This window comes from Vigna umbellata, chromosome 5 (assembly GCF_029865625.1).
Source record: "Vigna umbellata cultivar VRB3 chromosome 5, Vumbellata_1.0, whole genome shotgun sequence".
Lineage (NCBI taxonomy): Eukaryota > Viridiplantae > Streptophyta > Magnoliopsida > Fabales > Fabaceae > Vigna > Vigna umbellata.
In genome coordinates this window covers 35,975,292-36,000,485 of record NC_142169.1, presented here as the reverse complement: position 1 = coordinate 36,000,485, position 25,194 = coordinate 35,975,292, and the positions used below count along the sequence as shown (strand labels likewise).

General features: G+C 32.8%; 6 protein-coding genes and 1 long non-coding RNA gene across 9 annotated transcripts; 3 read left to right on the top strand and 4 right to left on the bottom strand.

Annotated features, from left to right (window-relative positions):
* Nucleotides 1-2,721: 2,721 nt before the first annotated feature.
* Nucleotides 2,722-4,766, bottom strand: LOC124829854 (REF/SRPP-like protein At1g67360). Its single transcript, XM_047303432.2, has 4 exons — nucleotides 4,652-4,766; nucleotides 4,518-4,562; nucleotides 4,185-4,421; nucleotides 2,722-3,480 (listed from the first exon to the last, which is right to left on the bottom strand). The coding sequence occupies exons 2-4, from the start codon at nucleotides 4,530-4,532 to the stop codon at nucleotides 3,022-3,024; spliced, it is 711 nt and encodes a 236-aa protein (XP_047159388.1). The 5' UTR covers nucleotides 4,533-4,562; nucleotides 4,652-4,766; the 3' UTR covers nucleotides 2,722-3,021.
* A 1,150-nt stretch (nucleotides 4,767-5,916) lies between these two features.
* LOC148198218 (meiosis-specific protein ASY1-like) lies at nucleotides 5,917-10,268 on the bottom strand. Its single transcript, XM_088115458.1, has 18 exons — nucleotides 10,176-10,268; nucleotides 9,820-9,946; nucleotides 9,653-9,722; nucleotides 9,509-9,550; nucleotides 9,136-9,264; nucleotides 8,943-9,053; nucleotides 8,811-8,853; nucleotides 8,689-8,730; nucleotides 8,392-8,516; nucleotides 8,244-8,256; nucleotides 8,079-8,155; nucleotides 7,868-7,969; nucleotides 7,287-7,437; nucleotides 7,045-7,124; nucleotides 6,905-6,962; nucleotides 6,565-6,710; nucleotides 6,334-6,471; nucleotides 5,917-6,217 (listed from the first exon to the last, which is right to left on the bottom strand). The coding sequence occupies exons 1-18, from the start codon at nucleotides 10,192-10,194 to the stop codon at nucleotides 6,164-6,166; spliced, it is 1,527 nt and encodes a 508-aa protein (XP_087971584.1). The 5' UTR covers nucleotides 10,195-10,268; the 3' UTR covers nucleotides 5,917-6,163.
* A 137-nt stretch (nucleotides 10,269-10,405) lies between these two features.
* LOC148198217 (uncharacterized) lies at nucleotides 10,406-11,355 on the bottom strand. Its single transcript, XR_015786712.1, has 3 exons — nucleotides 11,158-11,355; nucleotides 10,537-11,072; nucleotides 10,406-10,431 (listed from the first exon to the last, which is right to left on the bottom strand). It is a non-coding gene; the product is annotated as an uncharacterized LOC148198217 (long non-coding RNA).
* An 815-nt stretch (nucleotides 11,356-12,170) lies between these two features.
* Nucleotides 12,171-16,484, bottom strand: LOC148198216 (uncharacterized). Of its 3 annotated transcripts, none has more exons than XM_088115456.1 (7): nucleotides 16,312-16,484; nucleotides 15,357-15,598; nucleotides 14,947-15,083; nucleotides 14,513-14,609; nucleotides 13,895-14,392; nucleotides 12,926-13,263; nucleotides 12,171-12,634 (listed from the first exon to the last, which is right to left on the bottom strand). In XM_088115456.1, exons 2-7 carry the CDS (start codon nucleotides 15,511-15,513, stop codon nucleotides 12,419-12,421), a joined length of 1,443 nt encoding a protein of 480 aa, XP_087971582.1. In that variant the 5' UTR covers nucleotides 15,514-15,598; nucleotides 16,312-16,484; the 3' UTR covers nucleotides 12,171-12,418. The 3 variants fall into 3 exon arrangements, with proteins under 3 accessions (XP_087971582.1, XP_087971581.1, XP_087971583.1); XM_088115455.1 differs by having other exon boundaries at nucleotides 15,357-15,518; XM_088115457.1 differs by lacking the exons at nucleotides 15,357-15,598; nucleotides 16,312-16,484 and having other exon boundaries at nucleotides 13,895-14,369; nucleotides 14,947-14,985.
* Nucleotides 16,485-20,580: 4,096 nt separating this feature from the next.
* Nucleotides 20,581-21,213, top strand: LOC148198215 (uncharacterized). The gene is made up of 2 exons (XM_088115729.1): nucleotides 20,581-20,683; nucleotides 20,846-21,213. Exons 1-2 carry the CDS (start codon nucleotides 20,581-20,583, stop codon nucleotides 21,211-21,213), a joined length of 471 nt encoding a protein of 156 aa, XP_087971855.1.
* A 115-nt stretch (nucleotides 21,214-21,328) lies between these two features.
* On the top strand, nucleotides 21,329-22,074 carry LOC148198214 (L10-interacting MYB domain-containing protein-like). The gene is made up of 2 exons (XM_088115728.1): nucleotides 21,329-21,679; nucleotides 21,760-22,074. Exons 1-2 carry the CDS (start codon nucleotides 21,329-21,331, stop codon nucleotides 22,072-22,074), a joined length of 666 nt encoding a protein of 221 aa, XP_087971854.1.
* A 589-nt stretch (nucleotides 22,075-22,663) lies between these two features.
* LOC148198213 (uncharacterized) lies at nucleotides 22,664-23,815 on the top strand. The gene has a single exon (XM_088116086.1). It carries the CDS (start codon nucleotides 22,664-22,666, stop codon nucleotides 23,813-23,815), a length of 1,152 nt encoding a protein of 383 aa, XP_087972212.1.
* Nucleotides 23,816-25,194: the final 1,379 nt, after the last annotated feature.

Sequence of the window (25,194 nt, the reverse complement as noted above, 5' to 3'; positions counted from 1 at the left end):
AAATTAAATAATTATTAAAATTTAAATAAAAAGCAAAATTTTAAAAACGTTATCGGATATTGACGTCCGATAAATTTATAATCGAATATGGATATCCGATAAATAAATTTTTCTAAAATTTTGATTTTTATTTCAATTTTAATAATTATTTAATTTAGTTTAATATTTTAATATAATGTATTTAAGTATATTAAATGTGATTTTTAATATTATTTTTATTCTTATTTTAGTTATTATTATTTTTAATTTTTAATAAAACTATTATAAAAATATAAATTATATTTTAATAATTATTAAAATATAAAAATATAATAAATAATGCTATAATATTTAGTTAAAATAAATATTGATTAAATTTTAAATAAAAAGCAAAACTGTTTTCGATAACAAGTTTTTAAAAATTTTTGTTCCTATTTACAATTTAATAATTGTTTAATTTATTTTAATATTTTAATATAATTTAATATATTTGAATATATTAAGTCAAATTTTATATTATTATTATTATTTTATTTTTATTTTTATTTTTTTATTATAGTTATTATTATAATATAAATCATATTTTAATAATTATTAAAATATAAAATTATATTAAATAATATTTAAATTTTAAATTAAATTAGAATTATTATTAAGGTGGTGTAGAGTGTTTTTAATAGAAAAAGAGAAGAAAATAAAATGTATTTAATTAGAAAGAAAAGAAAGTTAAAAATGAAATTTTTAAAAAGGTTGGAGGTGCAGGATGTCAGAAGGTTAAAAATGGAATTTTTGGAGGTGCAGGATGAGATGTTGGAGGTGTAGGATGAAACACTCTTTCTATTTTCATTTTCCAAAACTAAGACCATGTTTGGATATGTAAAATAACACCAAGTCTTTAATCTGTCGGTTATTTTAGTCTCTGTCTTAACTGAAACCAGTTAATGCTACTGGAAATATTGATTTGGTGCATTAAGAGCATATAAAATGCTAAATTAGATCCACACGTGGCACTATTTTGTTCACGAAAAGTAATTTTTTTTTCAACCATTTTCCTTTATTGAAATATCTTTATCATAGTTCATGCCTTTTTTAATTTTTTGCTGGAAATGGTGCTTTTTTGCATTATTTATTTACTATCTTTTAAACTCATAATTTAACTGTGAACATTCATTTTTATGGTAACCTAAGTCTATATTTCTTTCTATTATTTTAATATCATTTTCTTTAGTCACAATACTAGTTAACAAAGAAGAAATAAAATAAAAAAGGCATTAAAAGAAGAAATAACTGGGATTATACACAAAAAATTATAATATTATAACAAAAAGTTGGTGATGGACACATCTCTAGTAACAAGTCCATTGTACCAATGAAACATCATCCACATACAAGCCACCGACAAATATTAGTAAAACGATAAAAGAAAACAAAAAAAAAAACACTTTTTTCTATTTCCAAAATTTCACACTTGTCTCTAACTACATAAACCTATATATATTATATATTTGTTAAAAATATTTTCTGAGGAATTTTATGACTCATTTAAATATTTCCGTTAAATATATCTCATCAGTGTATATTTATGGTAAGACGTGTTTGACAAAAAGAATTTTTTTTCAGAATATATCTTCAACTATATGATGTTTTTTTTTATTTCTTGAAATGGATCTCTTTCTAAGTGTAATTGAAAAGGATAATGATACTTGTTTTTCAATATTGGTGGATGATTCTTCACACTGAATAAGTATAGTCGTTTCTCAATGATAATCTGTGGACATCAGCATAATTATTTAAACTAATCACTCTATTAATAAATTCTTTACTAATTATTTAAAGTAATTTTCTTATTGACAAATTTATATATAATCATATCTCTAATACACGTTTTACGGATTTTTTTTGTTTACTTTTTCTTAATGTCATCTCTATACTTATAGCTTGTAGGGCAAATGAGATTCTTTTAATAATGTTTATATTTTTAAATTTCAAAATAGACATTTGTATGCTTTATTTTATTAATAAAATGATATCTATATTTATTTTGATTGATATTTATATTCATATTAAAACCATATTTACGTTATAAAGTAATAAATTTAATTATATATTTTATAGTTATTTAATTATTTTTGTTTTAACACAATATTTTCTCACAAATATAATTAATTATTTTTTATATACATAGTTGAGTGACGATATATAGATAATTTTAATACATAATAACTAAATTGTTTAAATTTTACGAAAAGAATGTTTAACTCTATTTTAAAATTTTAGTTAAAACTAGCCTTAATAAATATGTTATTTTAAATAAAATAAGACAAATATTTTATAAAAATATATAGGAGGTGGGTGTAACTTTATTAAAATATTATAAAGAATCAAATTACGGCCTATTAAAGAATCAAATTGAATTAATTGCAAGTGATGATTATTCATAACTGAATGAAACTTATGTCATAAACATTACATGTACAACATCTAACAAGAAGTTAAACGAAACACTAGCACAGAATTATGTATGTGTGTGTACAGAGATAATATTCAATTACCAAAACTAGATGCCGATAATAACTGTTTTTTCTTTTAAAATAGAAAGAAACTTAAAACAAACTGTCCAATATACATGTGGAGATAGAAATCATGAACATGTATATGGTTTCAGTGGGTAAAGACGCAACAAGAATGAAGAGTTGTTGAGATATATTTATCTTTTAAGAATTGATTAGTGAGTCGTACAAGTAATGCTAAAAAACTAAAAGCTATGTTAATTTTAGCGATTCCACTCAAAGAAATCAAATTGAAGAGTCTGAGGAGCAATGACATTTTATCTGCATAAAGGAGGAAACACACTTTATGAGCATTATTTAGACCATTTACATAAACCCTATCTTCTACATGGATTAGTTATACAGTCTTACCAAGTCTTACCAACTTCAATAGTGCTAGTCACTAGTCACTACCACCACATGGCCTAGAATGTTTCAACCCACAGAAACAAGGTCACTCAGAAGCAAATGTTTTCAAGACGTAAAGCTCAATTTAATCAGAATCAGATGATGATTCTGAGCTCTTTTCAACATAGGCTGCATCATCTCCTTTCAAGTTCCCCTGACACTGTTTAAATGCCTTCGCAATCTCATCAATGGGAATCAACGGTAGATACCCAATAAAACAGTAACCCTTTTGAGTCATGGCCTTGATCACATGGTTGTACTTCTCTGACCAGTGAGCAGCAGTGGGAACTGCCATCTCTGCCAATGCATGGAATGGTGGATAATGGTCGAGTCCATTCCACAACTTAACTGAATTTATCAACACAAAATGCTTTGACTCTGTAGCCACATAATGCACAGCTGCTCTTGGCCCCCCAGATTGAGCTTCACCAGCAACTTTCCCTGCCTCGTTTGCCACTTTCTGAATCAAACTTTTTGCAAGATTCGCGAGGTGCTTAGCAACGGGAGGAGCATGCTCATCGAACTTCTGTGTAGCTTCATCCACCTGTCCAAATCTTATGCTAATTAGTTTAGGAACAAATCGATCAATAAATTAACAATGTCTTTCAAACATTAACATGGAATCTCAAGTGCACAAGGTACAAAGGACAAATAATCCTTTAATTCAAGGCTTTTCGATTCAGATGAAAGCAGAGAAATCCCAATTCTTATTATCGAGGAGCTTTTAGAAATAACACCTAACAAACTGCGTATAAGTTGTCCTGAAGAAAAACAGCAATTTGCGAAAGTTGAACCTTTCCAGCATCATTAAGTCAATCTTCACTTCAAATACCAGGTAAATGAATCAAGGAAACTCCTCCTCATGAGAAGTTTAACCTTTCCACCACAATTAAATCAGTTTGGCCAACAAAACGAAGTTATTGATTTCCAACCTTTTATTTATATCTTCATAAGGTAATAACTACCCACTAACACAATCTACTTTTTAATTGCAGGCAGAAACCGCTTCCTTATTGGCTATTCAAGAAACACATCCGATGATCAAGATCGAAAGTAATAGACCAATTGATGATTACAAGCTGAGTATGAATCATTAACACCCATTCTCCCAATTTTGCCATCATCCTTATCATCAGATCCACGAGAGAAACCAGAAAGGTTATAAAAACCATTCAAATAAAACAACGCATTTTATCTTAACACGTACATGTGAAATGAGAAAGGGGTAAAGGAAGAAAGAAAAATTACCTTTTTGTCAACGAAAACCAGGACATCATCAGGGAAGCCCTTGAACTTGTTGCATACTGGACCAAGAACGGTGGTTACAGTATTTTCCACCGTTCCAACAGGAGATCTCAAAGGCCCAGAATTTTGCTTTGCGTACTCATACAGATTTGACACAAACACAAAGGTTTGAATAGCAGCAATCCTCACAAACCCCAGGTGCTTTAGGTCTTTATTCTTCCTGTCAACCGTTACCTCCAACTGCAGGGAAAAAGTAGAATCTCAAATTAATTACTTACACTACAATATTTACAATCTCCAACTCCATGGACGAAAAAAAATCAGAAGACAACTAACCTCGGTCTTGGCCATTGATTTGTACGTGTCAGAACTGAATCGGTACTAAAATTTAAGAAGTGGAGAGTTCAATTATGTTTTACAGAAAAGAACGGAGGAAGAAAAATGAAAAATAATAACTGAAAATGACTCACAGGATGGACAGAGATGACGGTGTCGGAGAGAAAAGCTTCAACTTTGTTTGATGGCAATTGGTTTAAATGGGTAATGGAAGGCACCTTATATTATGCGCATCTAAATCTCATCGCATGGCACATCAGAATAAAAAACACACGTCTATGTGTTCCTCAAGCAAAGGGTGGGGTCTACGTTCGGACCGACTCTTTTGGATCTTTCTAGGGTAAACTGGCTATTTCCAGAAGCCACGTGGCACTTCGTTGCTAATTGAGAACCTTCTTAGGAGTGGAGCGACCGGGATCTACATTTATGTCAAGACTCACAAACTGACCATAAACCAGTCAAATCAATCAATAGCTTAGTTGGAAACTTATAAAGCAATTGATATTTAGGAAAATTAAAGTTATTTTATATGGTTCAAATATTTTTGCACACCTTTAAATTTGGTGTTATTTTTGTTTTTAAAAATTTAAAAATTATGTTTTACTTCTGTTATTAATAAAATTAACTTCCTAAACGTTATGAGAATAAATACTCTAAAATAGGCTTTTTCACAAGCGATCTACAAGTCATGCAAGAGAATTTTTTGATAATATTGGGATGGATAGATTAATATATATGTTCATATCATAATACTAAATAATTAATTTTATCCCAAATGTAAGACATTTTTAAGTCGATATTTGTCCAACAAAGTAGAATTATGTTAAAATTCATTAATCACAAAAAAATAAAATCCAATATAAATCTAAAATGAAAAAAAAATTAAAAATGTGTTCCACTCCAAAACATGAAATGTAATCACTACACTGACCTTTAACAATTTTTAAATTGAATAAAGATGACAAGATGTCACATGTTATAATTATCAACATTCAAATCACATTTTATATAAGTTTGTACCTTATTTCTCCAAATTGTATTTTTTATCTGAACTCGGGCCGTCAATTTGAAGTTCTTATGAGGCCATTGTTCCAATCATACCTTCCTAAAATTTCAATGGATTTAGTGTTTCTAGTTAGAGATGATAAGTATTCGATAAAAAAAACATAACCTACATCTTTTAAATGAAATGGAACGAGGTAACGACTGAATAAAGATCAGGAAAGGTAGTGAACAACTTTCACCAAATAAAATTTGTAAGAAATACAAAGTACCAATAGCAATAAAAATAATTTATGAGCACATCTCATCAATTTGACTTAAACGAAATAAACAAATAAATATAATGAGATAAGAATATAAAAAAGGTTTTTTTTTTTGTACGTGATGGAAAGAAGATAAGGAATATGAATTAAGTATCTGTATTTAAAAGTAATTTATATATCATTACTTAGTATTTAACGTGAACAAATTATGAAAAACAGTGGGCTAGAAAGCAGGCCATTGGGATTTCTATGAAGTCATTGCATCAACTGCTACTACCAAATATTTATTTTATACGCCATACATGACGGTGCCGAAGGCGTGTACAAGTTTGTTTCTGTAACTGAATTATCCACAAATACTGAGTGGGTCCAAATTCAGGTTCACAGGACCTCGGATCTCTGTCGCTTTATATTTTGATGGATAGGCTCCTTCACCTACAAAAGAATAAATGTAGCAAAAGAAGAAAATTACTTTCAGGCTACTGACATGTCCAAATCAAAGAAAGAAAATACAATATCACTGTGTAAGGCATAAAGAAGCCACAACATACCGCGCTAGTTTTCCTTGACCGTTTCTCTTGGGAAGACTTACTGCATATAATTGTATCACCTTCGTCCCCTTGATTTGCAATTCCTTGTGTTCTTCCATTCTCTTTGCCTATCGCGAAACTCTCTCTTGAAATAACAGGCTGTACAATTTCAAAATAGCTTACGTAAGTTGTATGTACACAATATTCGACTATAAAGAAAATGGAAATTTAATCAATATAACGAGTCTCAACCCTGCTTATGGGGGTGTTTCCGGGCTCTTTTGCCTTTGTTGCGTTCTGTCCATTCCCGGAATTTGTCTCAGATGTCACTTTCATTCGGGTTAGATCTGATCCAATGGAGTGAAGAACCCCACATGTAGACACGTCATGGTTGTTTCCTGATCAACAAGAAAGAACAAGATGGTTTAAGTTGACTAGAGTCTTTTTAGAATGAAAGCTACTATAGAAGACCTCCATCATATCTCCACTTCTCACAAACTCTTTTATTTTATACTTAAAGAGATGATAAAGTTCTAATATCGAACATCTACGGCATTGGAATGTAAAAACATTAACGGCCTTAATCCGTTACCATTTAAACGAAAATCAGTTAATTTGGACTTGCTATTTGGTTCACAGTGATCAACATCCTGTGAAATTTACAAACGTGAAATTTGTCAACATGCATGGAAAAAATGGTGATATAAACCACAAATACTCGGTAGTTGTTACCATAGCTTCCGTAGCACTTAGAGCTTTCTGGACTTCAATGAATTTCCTTTCAGTCAACTCAGAATGGATAACACGTTTCCCTGAGGCACAGCAGCCACGAAAAGGAACCCGGAAAAAAACAGACAAACAAATCAGAATGATTATTATCTAATGTGTTTTTGGTCCCAGAATAAGAATGCGCCTAAATCACATCAAATACTCGCGTATAACATGCAGAACAAAATACGCACTCAATTTGATACCTAATCTTTTGCTGCCTTTGGGTTCGACAAACCCATCCCGCACCATTTTATCAATTATCTTTCGAGCTGCCGTCTGGTTTACTTCTCCCTCAAGTAAACTTTGAAGCTTACTGATTGACACGTGCGTCATCGGAAGAGCATGATAGAGAGCCTGCGATATTTACTCATAAGTTAGGATATATTATAACGCAAAGAAACCGTCATTTGACTAAACAACTACTTTGATAAGTCAAAAATTTAAGAGGTCCGTGATAATATTTCGTGTACTGTACAGATTAGACAAGAAACTCCATCCTTCCATGCTTCAGATGATACATGGTGTTTTGAAAGATAGAGATAGTTCACATTAAGTAACGCCTTTGGTATTTGCTATGATACTAAATACTAGCAGCATCTTGCTCAGTTCATTTCAAATTGGTATTAATTAAGAGGTACTTTACTTAAGCCCAAAGAAACATCACTTCTGTACCTGAGCTATAGATCATTCATTGTGAACACCGTTGTACAAATTACAAGTCAGCAAAAGAGCCAAACATCCTCATAGGAAACACGAAAAAATATAAAGAAAAATAAAAACTTACTTTCATGTATAAGCGATCTTCAACCGGTAAAGCTCTGTCAAAAACTTTAGGAAGCTGACCGTCGATTTCTTCTTTCACAATGGCGAACTCATATTCAAGGTTCTGACGTTGCAATTTCATCAGAAAGGGGTTGATAAGGGAATGGAGTACTTGAACAAGGAAAACAAAGGTAGGGGTAAAGGTCAAAGGTCAATTGAGGAAAAAAGTCAACCTTGTCCTTGTTAATGGCGTAGGATTCCTTCCCTATCTTCGACAGCACACCTTCCTCGACAAACTTATCCATGATCTCTAAAGAACCAATGACAATCAAGGAAAAGATAAATAAAGCTTGCAATGATAAAATCTGCGAACAGTCGAGCATGATTAACGTTCATACCTTCAGTTAGAACCTGAAAGTAAAACAATTCAATTGATATTATTTTTGACAAAAAATGTGAAAATAAACTAAAGTTTGTAGTTAGATAAAATAATGGCTTGCGAAAAAACATAATAGTGTTGTAATATTCATGGGGGGAAATAGGTACCACGGAGATGTCTGGAAAATTCGATAGAACATCAGTAAGTTCAATGGTGTCACGGTGACAACAGTTGATCCACTCCTTGACCCGGACCCGCTGTTGCTCATCTTCCACCGGATCCTGTGTATTGTCTGAACAGAATATAGATCATTAAATATTCAGAGTTACAGGCTAATAACTGAATTAACAGTTTTAAAGAGCTAGAAAAATAAGAACTTATTCACTTTGTCAACTAACAAAGACACATAAAATATGATTCCTCCGGGTTGAGTATATATAAACAAGCATAATGATAAAATTTACCTTCATCAATCGTGCCATTGTCTTCCTGTTCTTGCTGCTTATCTGTTTTCATAGGTACATGTTAAAAGAAAACAATGGAGAAAATAGAGTTGTGCAGTAATAAGAAAAATGATACTAGTTACCTATTGGAGCAACTACATATCGATTCCCTTGAGTAAGATCAACCTGAAAGTTGTAAAATCTCATTTAAATTAGACGATTGTCTCAATCACATGTCAATCAGTTTCGGCCATATCAAGCACCATCCGATTTACCTCACTGTCAGTATCATAATACTCATTCTGTTGCATTGAATCATCGCCATTGCTCATATCGTCCGGGATTCCTTCGTTATCATCTTCACAAGGGTCGAGTACACTCTTCACCTATAAAATTGAAGAGGAAATGATGGGCAAAAACATTTGTAGATTTAGAACGTTATCTGTAAACACGATATTCTTCCATTACCTTAAGAGCTAATACGAAGTGCTTGCTGTTTACATTCCCAACCTCCATTTTCAACGGATTTTTCTCCCATGGATGATAAGCTTCTTCACCTGTGCAGTCCCGGAAGAAAGGAGGCTCATAATCAGCAGGCTGCAGAAAAAAAAAACAGTTATATTGAAACCACCCCGACCCTGTATATAAATAAGTCAGCCTTTGTTTTTGACATAACAGAGTATACAAATGTTCACTGTTGCGTATATATGACCAACGTCATTAACCATTCTCTATTAAACAACAACCTGACCAAAAAGCAATTCGAGTCTGATCAATGCAGAAATTCATAAAAGAGATAAAAGGGACCGAGATTTGCTATTTACGATAAAAAAAAACATACCGTCACATCATCGTAGTAGAGGAGCTTCATCAGGATGGTACGCTGAGGAAATAACGCAGAAGCAGATTAGGCAATAGACGCTAGAGCATTAAGATATATCAATGCGAAATTATTAAGGAAAGCATTTTGAATTTATTTACTTACCTCATCTGGCATTTTCTCCAGAGTTCTCATCAACTGAACCAGAGTACGGATCATTTTACACGCAGAACTCCTAGAGGTGTTATCGAATATAAATTATATTAGTTTGATTGTGAGTGAACATGATAAGATCGGCACAGATGTAAATTATATTTTCTTTTGCGATCAACCTCATCTGTTGGGGAGTAATTTCTGTAGTCGAATTACACTTGAAGGCCCCCCGGTTTTTTTTGTTTCCAGTTCGGTTGATGTCCATTGAAACCTCTTGGTTGTCAGAGTCGGAATAGCTGAAGGAAACTACGCGGAAAACAAGAATTATGAATCCTCCACAAAATCTTGAGATAAATTAATTTAGAATCCGCATTTTTCCGTTTGATCGTAGCAATCCTTAGAGTAACAATTAGGTGTCATTCTCTCTTTTGTTAAAACAAAAAGTTATGCGGTATTCATTTAACTACAATTCCGAATTCAATCATATCCACTAACCAAAACTGCAATCAGATGTCGTAAAGAATTAAAGCCTTACATGCATATTCCTCAATCATTGGTCCGTCCACTGCTTCGCACACACAGAACAGAAGCGTCTTCAGATATTTCTTCTGTAAGGCATCGTACACACCTGAAAAAGAAATATGATAGAACAAATGAACACGCACTGCAAGCAACGCAAAATCTTCTACTAGAAGTTCATTTTGACAATAGTTCAAGCGTGCCTTTCTCCATCCAATCAATTAGTCTACGAGACTCGGCATCCAACGGCATTAGTTTTTTGATCTTCATCTCTGTCATTTCATGAATAGATTTGCATGAAATTCACTTGTCAAAAAAAATTAGAAAATTCTGTGGAAAACTATAGTAAAAAGACTGCAGCGTTAGACAGGTTTTACCTAAAGCAGGAACAGACTTATCATTGAAATACTTCTCAGGAAATAGTCCTCTGATATAACTGATATTGAATATGGCAATTCGAAGCAGATTCCTCGTCTTGCAAATGAAATTTCAATTAGATAATGAAAATGAGATGATTCAGACACTATTAATTTACTAAAGCATATCAAATTGAAGTAAAATGTGGATCTACAATTTTTCCATACGACTTAACTAAATTAAACTTGTAACAGAAAACATTACATATAGTGTAAACAAAATAATGTCAGGTGCAGAATTTAACAAAACAAATATTACTGTTAAATAAAATAGAAAAGTACATATACTGAAGAAATCTAAAATACATTAATGCAATAAATTATCAGCAGGAAAGGAAATGCAGCATTAGAAGTACAATGAGAAAACTCGAACGAAAATAGTAAAAGCATCAGATTCCTATGGTTTAAGAAATATTATATTAAAACGCATAATTAAGTACGAGAAGAAGTGAATCCTGCTCGGTGATTTCAGCTTCCTTGACTTTCTGCGCAACGACCTGAAAGAGCGAAATGGAAAATTAAGAAACCGACTCAGTGAGAGGAAGAAGAAGAAGAAGATGAAGAAGAGGCTTCTCGTCTCACCATGGTATCTGAATTCCAGAGAAAAAAACTGAAAGAAGAGTGTGATCACTTATAAAAAATTTGAATGTAGAATGTGGCGGGAGGGAATGAAAGCTAAGGAGTGATATTTATAGGCCGAATCTGATGTAGCTAGGGGCCACGATACGATGCAGCGCCACGGAAGTTGGCACTTACTGCCGATAAAATTTTTCTCAGTCTGTTAGACAGGAAAAAATATATTTTCGAACAGATTTTTTTTACTAACAATTTGACAAACATGTTTTATTTATTTTTATTAATTTATTATTATGGTGACATATTTTAGAAAATGATATGTGTGTAATATTAAAATATTATAAAAATAATTTGTATTACCATATCATTATCATTATATATATATATATATATATATATATATATATATATATATATATATATATATTACCCATTAGATACATATGTCATGAAGAATAGCAATGAGAAGGGTGTCGATGGGTATTCTAAATCTTCTCTCCTCAGTTTTCTCTTTTCTATGAGTTTCGTAACTTCTCTGTTTCGTTCTCTATCTCCATTTTATCCATCATAACAGTCACGCAAGTTCTGTGAGCAAGTTGGCGCCAGAAATCGGGGAAATCTTGAATTCCATGGAAACGCTAATTTCCTTCGTTCCTTGTCATACTTGGGCTACAGAAATGTCTCGATGACGCCATTGACTTTGCAATATATCTTATAATTTTGTCACTGATGTAAAACTTTTAACATATTTTCTCGAATTAAATATTGAATATCTTCAGTGTAGAATTAATATTTTTGTGAATAATCAGATAACAAATTCAATTGCAAATGGCTAGTTTGACAAATAATACTTGATAACAAATATTACAATAAGCCTAATATAGATTTAAACCTCGTTAAAAGAGTTAAAAATTATTAAATTAAAAAAAAAGTTCACAAAATATTATAATAATTATTTATTCATTAGGAGATTTGTGAAGAATGAAAAAATGAACGTTGTAAATGTTTAACAAATGTGCTAAATAAAAATAATTGGGAAACTTTTATTAACAGGAGAGTGAGAATCATGTATCCGCCCGCACAAGTTATTTTGTATAATCGGTTTCTATTCTCGACACATGCTTTACATTCTCATCATCCCCCTTTCTTTTTGCTGGTTCAGAGTTTGAATATCATTACAATTTCAACAACAAAGAAAATGCTAAAGTTAAAATCATAGTGCAAGAATGCTATAACTTTCCTTCCCCGATATTCTATAACCCATAATTCATTCTGATAAGAAATCTCTTCTATTTGTGTTTAGAGGATGCACGGCTGCATCAATTTTCCCCCGCAGGTTGAATTTCTTTGCAATTAGTGGCCGGACATCTTCAACACCAACCAAGCTCTCCAAAAAAGGAAGTAATGAAAGCAATTCTCGATCTGAACGATCTTCAAACCAACTCTCAATCGGTATTCCATTATCCACCTGGAATCCGAATGCCTGGGTGGAAAAAAATTAACAGCAGAAAAAGTTGTAAGTAAACCTTTAACATGGTATTTTCAACAACTACGTTCATTACCTTTTTCCTTTGAATAATAGGGTAATAATTTATATTACAAGTCATTACCAAATTTTATGCCATTAAAGATTCTAGTCTTTGGGGTCATAACACGTCTTGAGGTGTTGAGCATGATTTCACAACAAAGATCTATCCGTATGCAACTAGCACATTACAAATGTTAATCACAAGAATATCAATTTGGTCTTAGGCAATAGAACGTATAAGCATACCTGTGGGGAATTGTCAATTATTATAACGTGTGCCAAATCACGACCCAGCACTGTTAAATCTTTGAGATAATTCCCCTCGACATAAACACAGGACTCACGGTACACACGGTGGCGAAATATCTTCCGCTTTGGATCAAGAACGTTTAGAAGTTGCTCAGCATAAATACTTTGACTGGCTGTAAATATAATAATCTCGAAAAGTCCAGAAACTCTCTCAAGGAAATCTTTGAGATGAGGGCGGCAGCGTACATAGACAATGTGCTCCTCACAATTGAAATTAATAGGAAAAGTGAAGTCAACATCCTCACATGGTTCCAGTGTAGAATGCACCAAAGTTTCTGCAGAGTGAAAAATATGGTATAAATGAGCTTTGACAACTTGTTCTTTTTGCATAACAGAAAATGTAAATGAGACTAGTTAAACAAGCTTGGTACACATAGTAGAAGAATAAACCACTTTTAGAATTTGCACTATAAAAAACATGTTTCTACCTATAGACTCCAGCAAACTTATCACATAGAATGATAATTTCAGGATAAAAGACTGCTTCAACTAAGGGAAGGACAGTCAGCCAAGAGCAAGAACCAACAAAAAAAGTCACTATGCAGCAACCTTAATATGGCACCAAGGTGGATGGTTCACTGCCACATAACCATTTTAATTAAAGGATCTGAGTAACAAAACGACATAAAAAATGAATGATAGTAAAATAAGAAAGCAAAACCCAAATAATTGCCTAACAAAAAATTAATGACAGATAACCCAAAAAAGGATAAGAAAAGGACACTGGAACGGAGGACATCAAAACAGAAATGAAGGGAACACTGGGATGGTTCTGTTGCAAAGGACAGACAAACCATCCATAATATATAAACCCAAAAAAGGAAAAAAAAAAAAAAAAAAACTTCTGACGCACACTTTATCAGTAAGCATGCCCCTTAAAAATGTACATATATGTTTTTTTCTTACCATCCAAATCCAGAACAAGGGTAGTAGAAGGGCAACTACGTGTCTGCTTAGGTAACAACAATCGTCTAAAAGTTGGAACCACTGATGACAGGTCCGGTAAGGTCTTTATGAATAAGTATGGGTCAAAATCATCAAAGTCCTCGAACTCATCCTCCTCTGTGCATATTTCAGAGGACATGGGATCCTGACCATGCTCATCAACACATTCTAGCTTTGAGTTTTTCATGGCAAGATATATGGCAGAAACTTCCATGGAAAGACCATTTCCATCAAAATCAGAATTGCAACCATTCACCTTTTCTGTGCCTGAAGCATGCATCTGATTGCCACAGCTCCCTGAATTAGAGTAGTTGGATGCATTGTTCATGTCTATTTCCATTGCAGTGTCAAAGTCTTGACTGCCAGGACCATCTACTGTATCTTCCTGTGGTGATTTTATTTCTTGGCAAGGAGAAATTCTCTTGTGGTCTTCATTCTGAAAAATTTTGATAAAATCAACTAGATAGAAACAAAAAAAAAAATGATTAAATATTAATTTCAAAATATAGGAAAATTTCATGGAAAATAGAAAAAGAAATCCAAAGCTAAGAATGATTGAAATGATACAATGCCATTTACCTCTATCAACAACTTTTCCTCCAGGATTTTTGGATAAGTGAAACCCAGGAGAAAATATAGTTCCAGACTCAAGATGCGCAGCTTCATTGTTACAACCCTGAAGCATTATTTCAAAACATTTAGAAAAACAAAAAACAATAATCGCTAACAATACCCAGGTGTACATGAGAACTTAAAACAAATCCCTTCAAATCATCACTTCAATTTTCAGAAATGATTTATATTAAACATGCTCAGTGTACAAGAGAACCTTAAAATACTACATTTGAGACAAATTGCCAAATGACTTTGAGTCATTATGCAGTTGAAGTCTAAGAGGTTAAAAACAACTATCAAGCAAAGAGAGACTTATATAGTAGCAAGCACACCCAAACACACACACAAAGTACAACAGCCAGACCAAGACAAGTAGAAAGGCAGTATAGTTAAAATACCATAAAATCCAGTGAAACACCATCAACTGCATCATTTTCCAAACAAAGATTGGAAGTCCCACTGTCCATAAACTGGTACTCATAATTCAAATCTGTTGACGGGACAGGCTCTGTAGCTTTATTCTCGAGAGTGCTAACTGATGTCACACCACGAAGATGAGAAGTAAAATCAGATAATTTCACACTTTCTTAATGAAAGACACATTGTCTTGGGTATAACAGTATATTTATAATGGATATTTCAAATTAAAAAATAAAAATAAAAAAAGAGCAACATGGTTATGAGCCATATGTTGCAGAAATCATAGCAATAAAATTAAATGATAAATTAGACATAAGAAAGAAAAAAAAAATTATGTAGATTATCTTAAAAAACTGAAAATATCTGTCAGACCATCACTGGCACTTACAAGATTTATTCTTTCTAGCAGATGACGTAATTAGGTCTGTCACTTTCTTTTGAGCAGCTCGTCCATTTTCAGAGACCTTCCTCTGTGATCTTGAAACCTTAGTACTGCCACGTTCTTGACTGGCATTTCGCCTAGAAGTTTTTTTCTTAGTTTGCATATCCACTTCAACAAGAACATGTGGTGAGCTAATTAATTTTTGTGAAAGCAATTAAAGCATCAAAAACAGCTCCAGAATGACTACCCTGATACAGTGCATTCAGGAACAAAATTTCAAAGATCACTACCATTTTGAGATCCAAAATTCAACACCAAATAATATTTTTTGTAAGTTTCTAAGAACCATGATGAATCTTCATAATGTCTTAAAACTTCAGAGCTCCAATTTTAAAACCCACACCCCTAATCGCAAAGGACAATGATTCATACCATTGATATCAGGCAGAACGAAAAACAGAAAAGAAAAAAGCATGATCACACTCAAAATCCATTCCAAAGCAATCACACTAATTTACAACAGCTATTGATACAACATCACACTAAGCTTTTAATGAATTAGTTATTTCTTATTGAGGTCCCCAGAACTCCATAAAATTATCAAGAAGAAATGACTGGAACCAGTAACATCTAAAAGCACATCAAATCCACTACCCAACATAAATTGGCTTGTTAGTATCCAAATTCCAGAGCACCGAACAGAACAAGAGACAGATAATTGCGAACATTTCCATTGAAATAGCACAAAACCCTAAAAACGCAACAGACCCTAAAACATAATAGTTATGGCAACAGGCATGTGATGTCTCAATAAGTCCCAGCTCACAAAATACAAACATGGTACCAAGATCAAATGCTATGAACTCTCTCACAGTAAGCAGCCCATGCATTAACAGAGACTTTTCCTTTAACAGGAAAAAACAGATGAAAGAACAAAAAGAAAGAGAAAGAATCAACTCACAGAAAATGAGCTCAAGGAAAAGGCTAAAACCCTAGATTTGTTCAGTGGTTGAAGGAGAAGCTATATCCTTCCCTGTCCGAAAATTTCTTTTGGATGTTTTCCCTCCAATGAGAGAGTGAGAGGGAAAACAATCAAGGATGAAAAATTATTTTTCGCAGCACAAAGGGATGTGTTGATAAATAATAATGCAGAACAAAAATGATTAAATAAGATAATTAAAAATATTTATTCTTGTCCACCGATATTTCAAATGATTCTTTATTGTCTTGTAGTACTTGCCAGACTGATCAAATGGAAGTTACGCGCTCATCTGGACCAACACGTGTCTCTTCATCAAAATATCATTGCAGTTTTGAGGAAGTGAGACTCACGCTCTTGCTGTCACAGTGGTAGTGACAACATGGTCAGTGCTATTTTGAATTTCAAAACCAGATTCAAGTTTTCCTACTATGAACCTTTCTTAATTTACTTTCTTTACACACTCAAATTTCCTAAAATTGCTCACAGATACCTCAATTCATTGATATTGTGAAAATTTTCAAAAGTGATTCCAAATTTCATCAAATTTTCAGACCTATTTTTCCCTCCATTCCCTTCCTTTGAATAGTTTAAAGAAAATTGAAGACTCCTACATTTTAACAAATCATTGAAACAAAAAAAGTGTTTCCATTTTTTTTTTCACAAGTGTGCAGAGATGAACAGTAATAGTAAGAATAAATTTAACATAATCGTATCAAGATATGTTTAAAAAATGTATATATAATTTATTATACAATAAATTTACTGATTCTATTTTTATTTTTAAATGTATTATTTAATTACATTTTTTCAGCTAAACAATATATTTCCCTTTTCAGCCTTTTCTCTTTTCTCTCAAGTTATTTTTTTTATTATTTCTCCTTCTATAACACAAGTGTGACTCTTAATTCAATTTCAATTTTAAAAAAATATCAATTTATCTAATTGGTGTAGTTTAAATTTATGTGTTCTTAGGTAATTTAGATAAATCATACTACATCCTACATTTATTTTGCATGTATGATATTTAAATTAATATAATTACTTGATGAGAATAACGGTAAAATGTTTAAATTGATTGAGTCACATTTTAATTTTAAATATTGACTATGCATCATTTAATCTCTGACTCTCTTTTTTATTAGTTTATGAGTTTATTTCGTGTTATTAATAGTGTGTTGATTAACTGTTCTTTAGTAAGTTATAGAATGTTTAAGGTGTTACTTGAACTAATTAGATTCATCTATTTACTCTTCCATTTACTCAGTCATACTTAAATTGCATACTATTTTTTCTTAGGTGAAAATATTTATTTTATATATTTGTGTTTCCTTTAGTGAGATTTATTTAATTTTTTTTATGTGAGAAAAAATATTGTTTAAGTTTATCTTTCTATTATATTTTTTTTATTACTTTTTATTACATACAAAATAATTTGCACATTGTCTAATATTATTTTTTATATTATTAAATATTTAAATATATTTAATGTGTCATGTTGGTGTCTAAATATCTCATCAATATTTGTCTCTTTAGCAAGTATCATAAAGCCTGTGTTCGCATGAACAGAATTTCCTGTTCATGCGAATTTGAGAGCGACGATTTATCACTCCTGTGTTGTTCCTTTGCCTTGAAATGGAAGGATGTTCGCGGACGGATTTGCGGGATACACCCCGTTTTCATCACTCGCAAAATTGGAGAGATTTGCGTGGATTGATGATAAAAAGTCCAGTGTGCCCTTTAGATATTAATTAAATTCCAAGCGTGTACGTTGCTCAGAAAGTGCAGTTCAAACACTGTTGAACCACGAGAGTGCATGGCTTGGCGTGGTTTTAGAAATATTCGTGTGCTTTGCTTTTCCTCAGTGATGTTACCTTGCTTGATAAAAGCAATGAACAGCAAAGATTCCTGCACTGCATCAGAGTCAAAGTGCAGTGTTGAATATGAAAGCTCCATTGACTATAGGACCTCATACGCGCATGGTAGTGGGTAGGTGTGGTTCTGTTTATTGAGGGATGAGAAGCATAATAAATTGGTTGCTAGTTTGAGAGCTATCTGCGAATGTGTGGAGAGTGGTTGCTGGTGTTCAAAGTATCTTGCGATTTGCTGAGACGAGGAAGAGGGTGGTGAGGTAAGTTCAAGCCATTATCATGTATGTGTTCGTTTGCATTAGTAGGTGTGTAGACTGGGACGAAGAATCAGAAAGTGCATGGTCATGTGAAGAAGAAGCAAAGGGTTGAAGAAGAAGATGAAACGCGTGCGTGAGAGGCGGAGAACATGATGAACAATGGACGTGGAGGCTTCGTAACCGGTTACACGCTAGACGTAATCGATTACGTCTGTATGAGAAAATTACACTGCGTCATGTAATCGGTTACGGGCACAGTTAACCGGTTACACTGTTGACTGAAAAATGAGTGATATTGTGTTGGGTGCTTGGCCGGTGTCTGGAGCAGGTTATGGGGTGCACGACGGTTGTTCTTCGACGCCACCGAGAAGGAGATGATTAACCGGAGTGGACAAGTATGGTAGTGGTGAGTGGTTTTGAGTGGTTAACAAGAGTTATGTTGTAATGGTTGTTATTGATTGGCATTGCAGGGAGTTATGGAGGAGGTGAGGGTGGCGGAGGCCATGTGAGAGATAAGAAGGTGGAGAGGGAAGATAGAGTTGTGTTGAAACAATGGTGGAGAAGCAACCATATGTACTGATTATATGAGGAGTGGATGGTACTGGGTGATCTATCCTGGTCTGACAGTGGGTTTCTGATGCAGGTGTTCACTGGGAATTGAGGTGTTTATCGTGGTGGAGCAAGAAGCGTGAAGGTGGTGGAGATTTGGAAGTCCAAAGGTACAAAATGTGGTGGAGGTGAAGGAACAACATCGTTTTGTATTGCATGAAATAATGAACTGAATTGTTGTTTTGGTTTTGTTTGTTAAAAATGAAAGCAAAGTGTCATGAGTTGGATTGGAGAAGTATGAGTTATTGACCCATTTTTTTTTTTACTTGCTTTCATAGGAAAGAGGTGTTTGTGTGGTTGCTTAGTTGTTGCTGAAAGCATCTTCAAGTGTGCATATAGGTGTTGAGCGTGTTGAAGAGGTAAGTATTTTACATTATTTGGGTATAATATAATTATTTGAATGATTTATTGAGTTATGGACATGTGTACCTTAGGAGTATAAGATTATTTATTTGATATATTTTATGTTCATTTATATTTGTATTTTATTAAATATATTAACGTATTAATATTTCAAATATTAATTTAATTTGTTATACGTATATGTACCTAGTTAATAAGAAAGATATTAAATGTTTTTGTGGTATTATGTTATTTAATTTTTTTTTTATAAGCATTAGTTGAATGTATTAATGTATATTTGTATTTTATTTAATGAATATATGAATTTTAAACTTTTATTGTAGTATGTTTAATTGTTTAAGTATATTTAGATGGAAGAAATTATAGATTTATCATATTTGGACTGCCAAGAGGTAGATGACGATGTGGTTGGTGTAAACTTCAATATTATAGCAATGATTCGTCAACACTTGCAAATAACCACTTCATTGGCGGCATTAACAATGTTATGCATTGTTGCACACGCGTTGAGTATCTTGAATATGTACTCTACTGATTGCAGTAGTGTAAGCAATTACCTACCTGATAGAGATCGTCGTAGGGAGCAATTAATGTCATATCTTGTTCACACTAATCGATGCCGCGACATTATTAGGATGGGTCCAGAGGCATTTATTAATCTCTGTGAGAGACTAAGATCAACATAGTTAGTTAAGGATGCCATTCGTTCGACCGTGGAACAACAAGTTGCTGAATTTCTTCATATAATTGGCCATAATGTTAAGAACCGAAGTGTTGCATTTTTCTGGCATCGCTCAGGTTCAACCGTTAGCAGACACTTTCACAATGTCCTAGACGCTATCTTAAGTTTAGAATCTGAATTTCTAATTCAACCATCAGGAAATGAGGTACATCCACATGTGTTGAACAACAATCGATTTTATCCTTACTTTAAGGTAGTTATTCCCTGTTATTGTAAAAGTTATTTGAACCAAGGATGGTAAAAATTTCATGTTATGAAATGATTAGTTCTGATTTTTTTTGTTTAGGATTGTCTAGGGGCCATAGACGGTACTCATGTTAGGGTTAAGGTGCCAAGAAGTGAAGCTGCGAGATTTCGAGGAAGAAAAGATTGGCCAACACAAAATGTGTTTGCGGCGTGTGATTTTGACATGAAATTCACATACGTTCTTGCTGAGTGGGAAGGCACTGCATCTGATTCAAGAATTTTAAAAAATGCTCTTGATCGAGATGACCCATTGGTTATCCCGCAAGGTCAGTGTTTACATAGCGATGTCGAGGATTTTAAAATTGTATGAGTGACTAATTATCTTTCTCTATGCAAAATTGTAGGAAAATACTACCTCGGTGATGCATGATTCATGTTGAAAACCACAATTTTGACTCCGTATAGAGACGTAAGATATCACCTTGAAGAATATACACACAGAGGACCCCAAAATGCAAGGGAGTTGTTTAATCACCGGCATTCATCTCTGCGAAATGTTATCAAAAGAACTTTTGGTGTTTTGAAAAAACGATTCCCTATCATTGCAAGTGGCACTGAACCACACTATGGGTTGGAGACAATGACAGACATCATACTAGCTTGTTGTATATTACACAACTTCCTTCGTGGCGTGGATAACGATGAGTCATTACTTGATGAAGTTGATAACGAGTTGAATGAAATGGAAGACCATAATGTTTCATCATCTCAAGATAAAGAAGACGACCATAGGATTGGTAGTAATATTAGGGATTCTATAGCCGATCATATGTGGCGAGATTATCAAAACTCGTAGTTATTGTATTTTAATGCATTGTATGACTATTTCATGTTATGTGTGTGACAACAACATTATATTAAGGATGTTTCTATTTAACTTCTTACAGATTTGTTGATGAAATAAGTTTAAAATGAATAGAGGTAAGGCAGCCGCCATTGAGTCCTCTGCTCCTATTAAAGAGTTCATGAAGTGGACAGAGGACATGGACGCACATCTTCTACACTGTATGATTGAGGAATCACGAATCGGTAATAGGGTTGACGGTAGCTGGACATCCCAGGCATATAGCAACATAGTTGATCATCTTGATAGCTTTGGGTATGTCGCAGTTACGAAAAATAATGTAAAAAATCGTCAGAAAGTCTTGAAAGATAAATGGCGTGAGGTACATGACTTGTTTTCTGGATTAAGTGGATTTGCGTGGAACCCGGTTAGTATGAAATTTCATGCTGAGGACGAAGTTTGGATGGACCTGATTCAGGTATTTATACCAACACTAACATTTATGTCGTCTTTATTATAAGTCATATCTTCATAGTTTGTTTCTTGTACATGTTTCAGTCCAGACCAACTGCGGCAAAGTGGAGAGTTAATAGCATAAAACAGTATGATTTAATGGTTGAGTTATGGGCAGCTGATCGAGCTACAGGGACTGGTGTCCGAACCGCTCGTCAAGCACGAAGACAGCGAGTTGGGCCTCGTGTAAGTGTTGATTTGAACCAAAATATTGAGTACACTCCAGAACAGCCTGATTGGATGAGGTATAGAGACCCAACCCCACCATCTCCTCCTCCATCTGTAGATGAATATAGTCCAGGACAGACTCAATCTGTGCCTTCTGTCCCATCCGGTGGTACTTCATCTTCACGCGACTAAAAAAGAAAGGCACCTATGGTTGATGTTATTGATTCTCAATTTGATAAGTTGACGACCAGCCTGGATGGTTTTGCTGGTGTGCTTAGCTCATCAAATGTTCATTTTGGTGTGATCTCTGATGCAGTCGTGCGTCAAGTAACAGCTATGGAAGACAGAAATCAAATACTCCGTCGCAACTCCAATTACACATATACAGAGGCGGACATTTATGAAATGCTTAGTGCTATGAACATTGCTGATGAAAATTTGCTAGAGCAATGTTATGATTTCTTATGTGGAAACCCCACATGTACAAAGAGGTTGATGGGACTTCCACCACACAAGCAGTGGAATAAATTATGTAAAATGATATCGGGCGGTGACTGTTAGGAAGGCTTATATCACTACTATTATTACGATTATGTGTACTGATGTCATAGTCACCTTAATTAAGAATTATCTTTATTTTATCCATCTGTGATTTTAAAATTATGTTTAAAAATACGATGTAATGATTTGTTCTTATTCACTCTTATTGTTAAATATAAGTAATTTATTATCACTAGCTTTGTTGTTGTCTCCTGTTTTACTTTGTTCAAGAACCTGTGAAATGACCTCATCATCAACCAAAAGGCCAAGAAAAAGTCGTAAGGGAAAAGAAACCCTCATTGAGGCAGAAGATGCAGCCCATGTAAGACCATCTGTACAGGAACATTTAGATCAGAGTCGTTTCTTCACGCACAGTCATCAAATGGAAAACTATGCAGCATATTTCTATACAAGGAGTATAGTTGTTCCCAAGATAATGAATTTTGAATCATTTACCGGTTCAGGGTTATATTTTCAACAACATCTTCTATTTCAAGGGGTGGTGGAATTGCTTACATTGCAGGGACCCTACTATCCAGATTTAATCAAAGTATTTTATTCCAATCTGAAGATATCTGGAAATGGATATTTGATCAGTGAGGTGAACAAGAAAAGAATTAGATTGAAACCTGTTGATTTGTTGAATGTAGCTAACTTGAAGTACCAAGGTAAGAAATTGTGTTATTCAAATATCCCAGAGGACTTTCCATATGACCGCGACATGACATTAGCTACTATGGTTATACCAGATTTGGAGGGTGGTCACGGTGTTTTAACAGTTGGTTGTTTGAATATGAATGATAGGCTTCTGCATTATGTTATTGTGCATATGTTGACTCCACGACCTGGGAATTTTGCTAGGTTATTGCAGGAAGATATTTTTATGATATGGGTGCTTAAAAATAATATAGCTATCAATTGGCCTCATCACATCATGCAACATATGCTTAAATGCAAGGCCAGTGACACACCCCTCCCATACGGTGTCCTTATCACACGGATCTTGCAATATTGTGGAGTTCATGTTGATGCCAACGCGTGCACTCAGATAGGGTCCCGACATCACTTTTCAATGAATTCTTTGAAGAGGATGCATATTGTTAATGTCAACAGTGTTTGGCAACACGATCATGCTGATGATGAAGAAGAAGACCAAACAGACCATCATGAATACCCTGTGCAGCCTCCTCCACCTCCATCAAATCCTAATATGATGACTCAAATGTGGCAAGGTGTACAAGACTTGCAACATCGAATGCAAGGTATGGAACAAATGCAGGTCCGGGTTCAACATATTGAAGATAACTTGGCAAACCTTTCTTTGGACATGAACCGTCAATTTGCTAACCTCAATCAGAATGTTAACAAGATTCTTCACCGTTTCGATGACTAAGTTAATTTTTATTCCAATTATGTATTACATTACTTATTTTCCCTTAAATTGAATTGTGTGTTTGATATATTACCTTACCTATTACTCCATATATTTGTATGTTAAATTGTTGCCACTTATTTTACGTACTTGAATATTATAACTTCATTTAATTATTTGTTTCTTTAACATTAATCACTCTCACTTACCTATCGAAATTTTTTTTACGACTTGGTAGTAAATTATATTACAAACAAATACTAAATTTTGAAAAAAATAAATTCATTTTATACTGCATTATAATTTATATAATTTAATAATAATTATTTTATAAATTCTTTATATTTTTTGTCTCTATATAAACATTTTTACAAATAAATATAATATTAATAAATTACATTTTATATTATATTTATAACTAGGGACATTTTGGTAATCTTTCATTTCTAACAATTAAACTATTTTTTTAATCTATCACATCAATCAAATCATACACTAATTCTCACAAACTTTATTTCCAAATCCACTCTCAATTACCCACAAATCCACTCTCAATTATCCACAAATCCACTCAAAAAAACAATTACAAAATTACTCTCAAATCCACCCAAATCATCTCCCCCAATTAACCTAAAGAGAACATTCCAAAAAGATAGATGAAATTAGATAGATCATGACAGGATATTAATAATACAATTTTGGGTAAAATTAATTTTAAAGAAGAAATAGTTCCATCAGTGTGATAAAAAGTAAAAATACATATATTAAAACTTTATTTGTTAACTGAAAGCAAAAATACATTTATATATTTTTTTATTTATTAACTTTTTTCTTATTAAAACTTTATTTTGTTTTTTTCAAACGTCAATAAAAAGTTACTAACAAAATAACATGTATGTATGAAAGTTACATAAGTTAAAAAAATTAAAGAAAAAATAAATAAATAAACATATATATATATATATATATATATATATATATATATATATATATAACTTTTTACAAAATTTAAAATGATGATTTTTTTTACATTATTTGATGTGCTGTGACATATTTTTTATTTTATTTAAGAGATCAGTTTGTAAATTATATAAACTGAAATTTAGTATTTCATGATGCTGGTTCATCTCCATAAAAAAATTAAATAAGGTTTTGCAGGTGAAATATCTCTTTAATTCTTATTATATGAGTTCGGAGTTATCTTTTTAGTTTGAAATTAAGATCTGGAAACATGTAAATATAAATTAATTGTGAGTCTTTATTTATGAAAATATATTGGAACTTCTGAGTCAATGTTTATAAATTAAAGTTAATTTAGTTATTTTTATAGTAAATAATATAGTTTTTTAGTTATTTCCTTGAAAATAATATATTTTTTCTTAATTTAAATTTATGATATT

What these genes read in the sequence shown, in the direction of transcription:
- LOC148198218 (XM_088115458.1), bottom strand. An exon ending in ATTACTCCCCAACAGATGAG is followed by an intron (nt 9,723 to 9,819) that starts GTTGATCGCAAA and finishes TAACACCTCTAG; the next exon opens with GAGTTCTGCGTGTAAAATGA. An exon ending in ATATGTAGTTGCTCCAATAG is followed by an intron (nt 8,731 to 8,810) that starts GTAACTAGTATC and finishes CTATGAAAACAG; the next exon opens with ATAAGCAGCAAGAACAGGAA.
- LOC148198215 (XM_088115729.1), top strand. Translation starts at nt 20,581, where the DNA reads ATGAAATTCACATACGTTCTTGCTGAGTGGGAAGGCACTGCATCTGAT. An exon ending in CCCATTGGTTATCCCGCAAG is followed by an intron (nt 20,684 to 20,845) that starts GTCAGTGTTTAC and finishes ATCACCTTGAAG; the next exon opens with AATATACACACAGAGGACCC.
- LOC148198216 (XM_088115456.1), bottom strand. Translation starts at nt 15,513, where the DNA reads ATGCAAACTAAGAAAAAAACTTCTAGGCGAAATGCCAGTCAAGAACGT. An exon ending in GTGTTTCACTGGATTTTATG is followed by an intron (nt 14,610 to 14,946) that starts GTATTTTAACTA and finishes ATAATGCTTCAG; the next exon opens with GGTTGTAACAATGAAGCTGC. An exon ending in TAATTGACAATTCCCCACAG is followed by an intron (nt 12,635 to 12,925) that starts GTATGCTTATAC and finishes TTTTCCACCCAG; the next exon opens with GCATTCGGATTCCAGGTGGA.
- LOC124829854 (XM_047303432.2), bottom strand. An exon ending in TGGTTTTCGTTGACAAAAAG is followed by an intron (nt 3,481 to 4,184) that starts GTAATTTTTCTT and finishes AGATTTGGACAG; the next exon opens with GTGGATGAAGCTACACAGAA.
- LOC148198214 (XM_088115728.1), top strand. Translation starts at nt 21,329, where the DNA reads ATGAATAGAGGTAAGGCAGCCGCCATTGAGTCCTCTGCTCCTATTAAA. An exon ending in TTTGGATGGACCTGATTCAG is followed by an intron (nt 21,680 to 21,759) that starts GTATTTATACCA and finishes TACATGTTTCAG; the next exon opens with TCCAGACCAACTGCGGCAAA.
- LOC148198213 (XM_088116086.1), top strand. Translation starts at nt 22,664, where the DNA reads ATGACCTCATCATCAACCAAAAGGCCAAGAAAAAGTCGTAAGGGAAAA.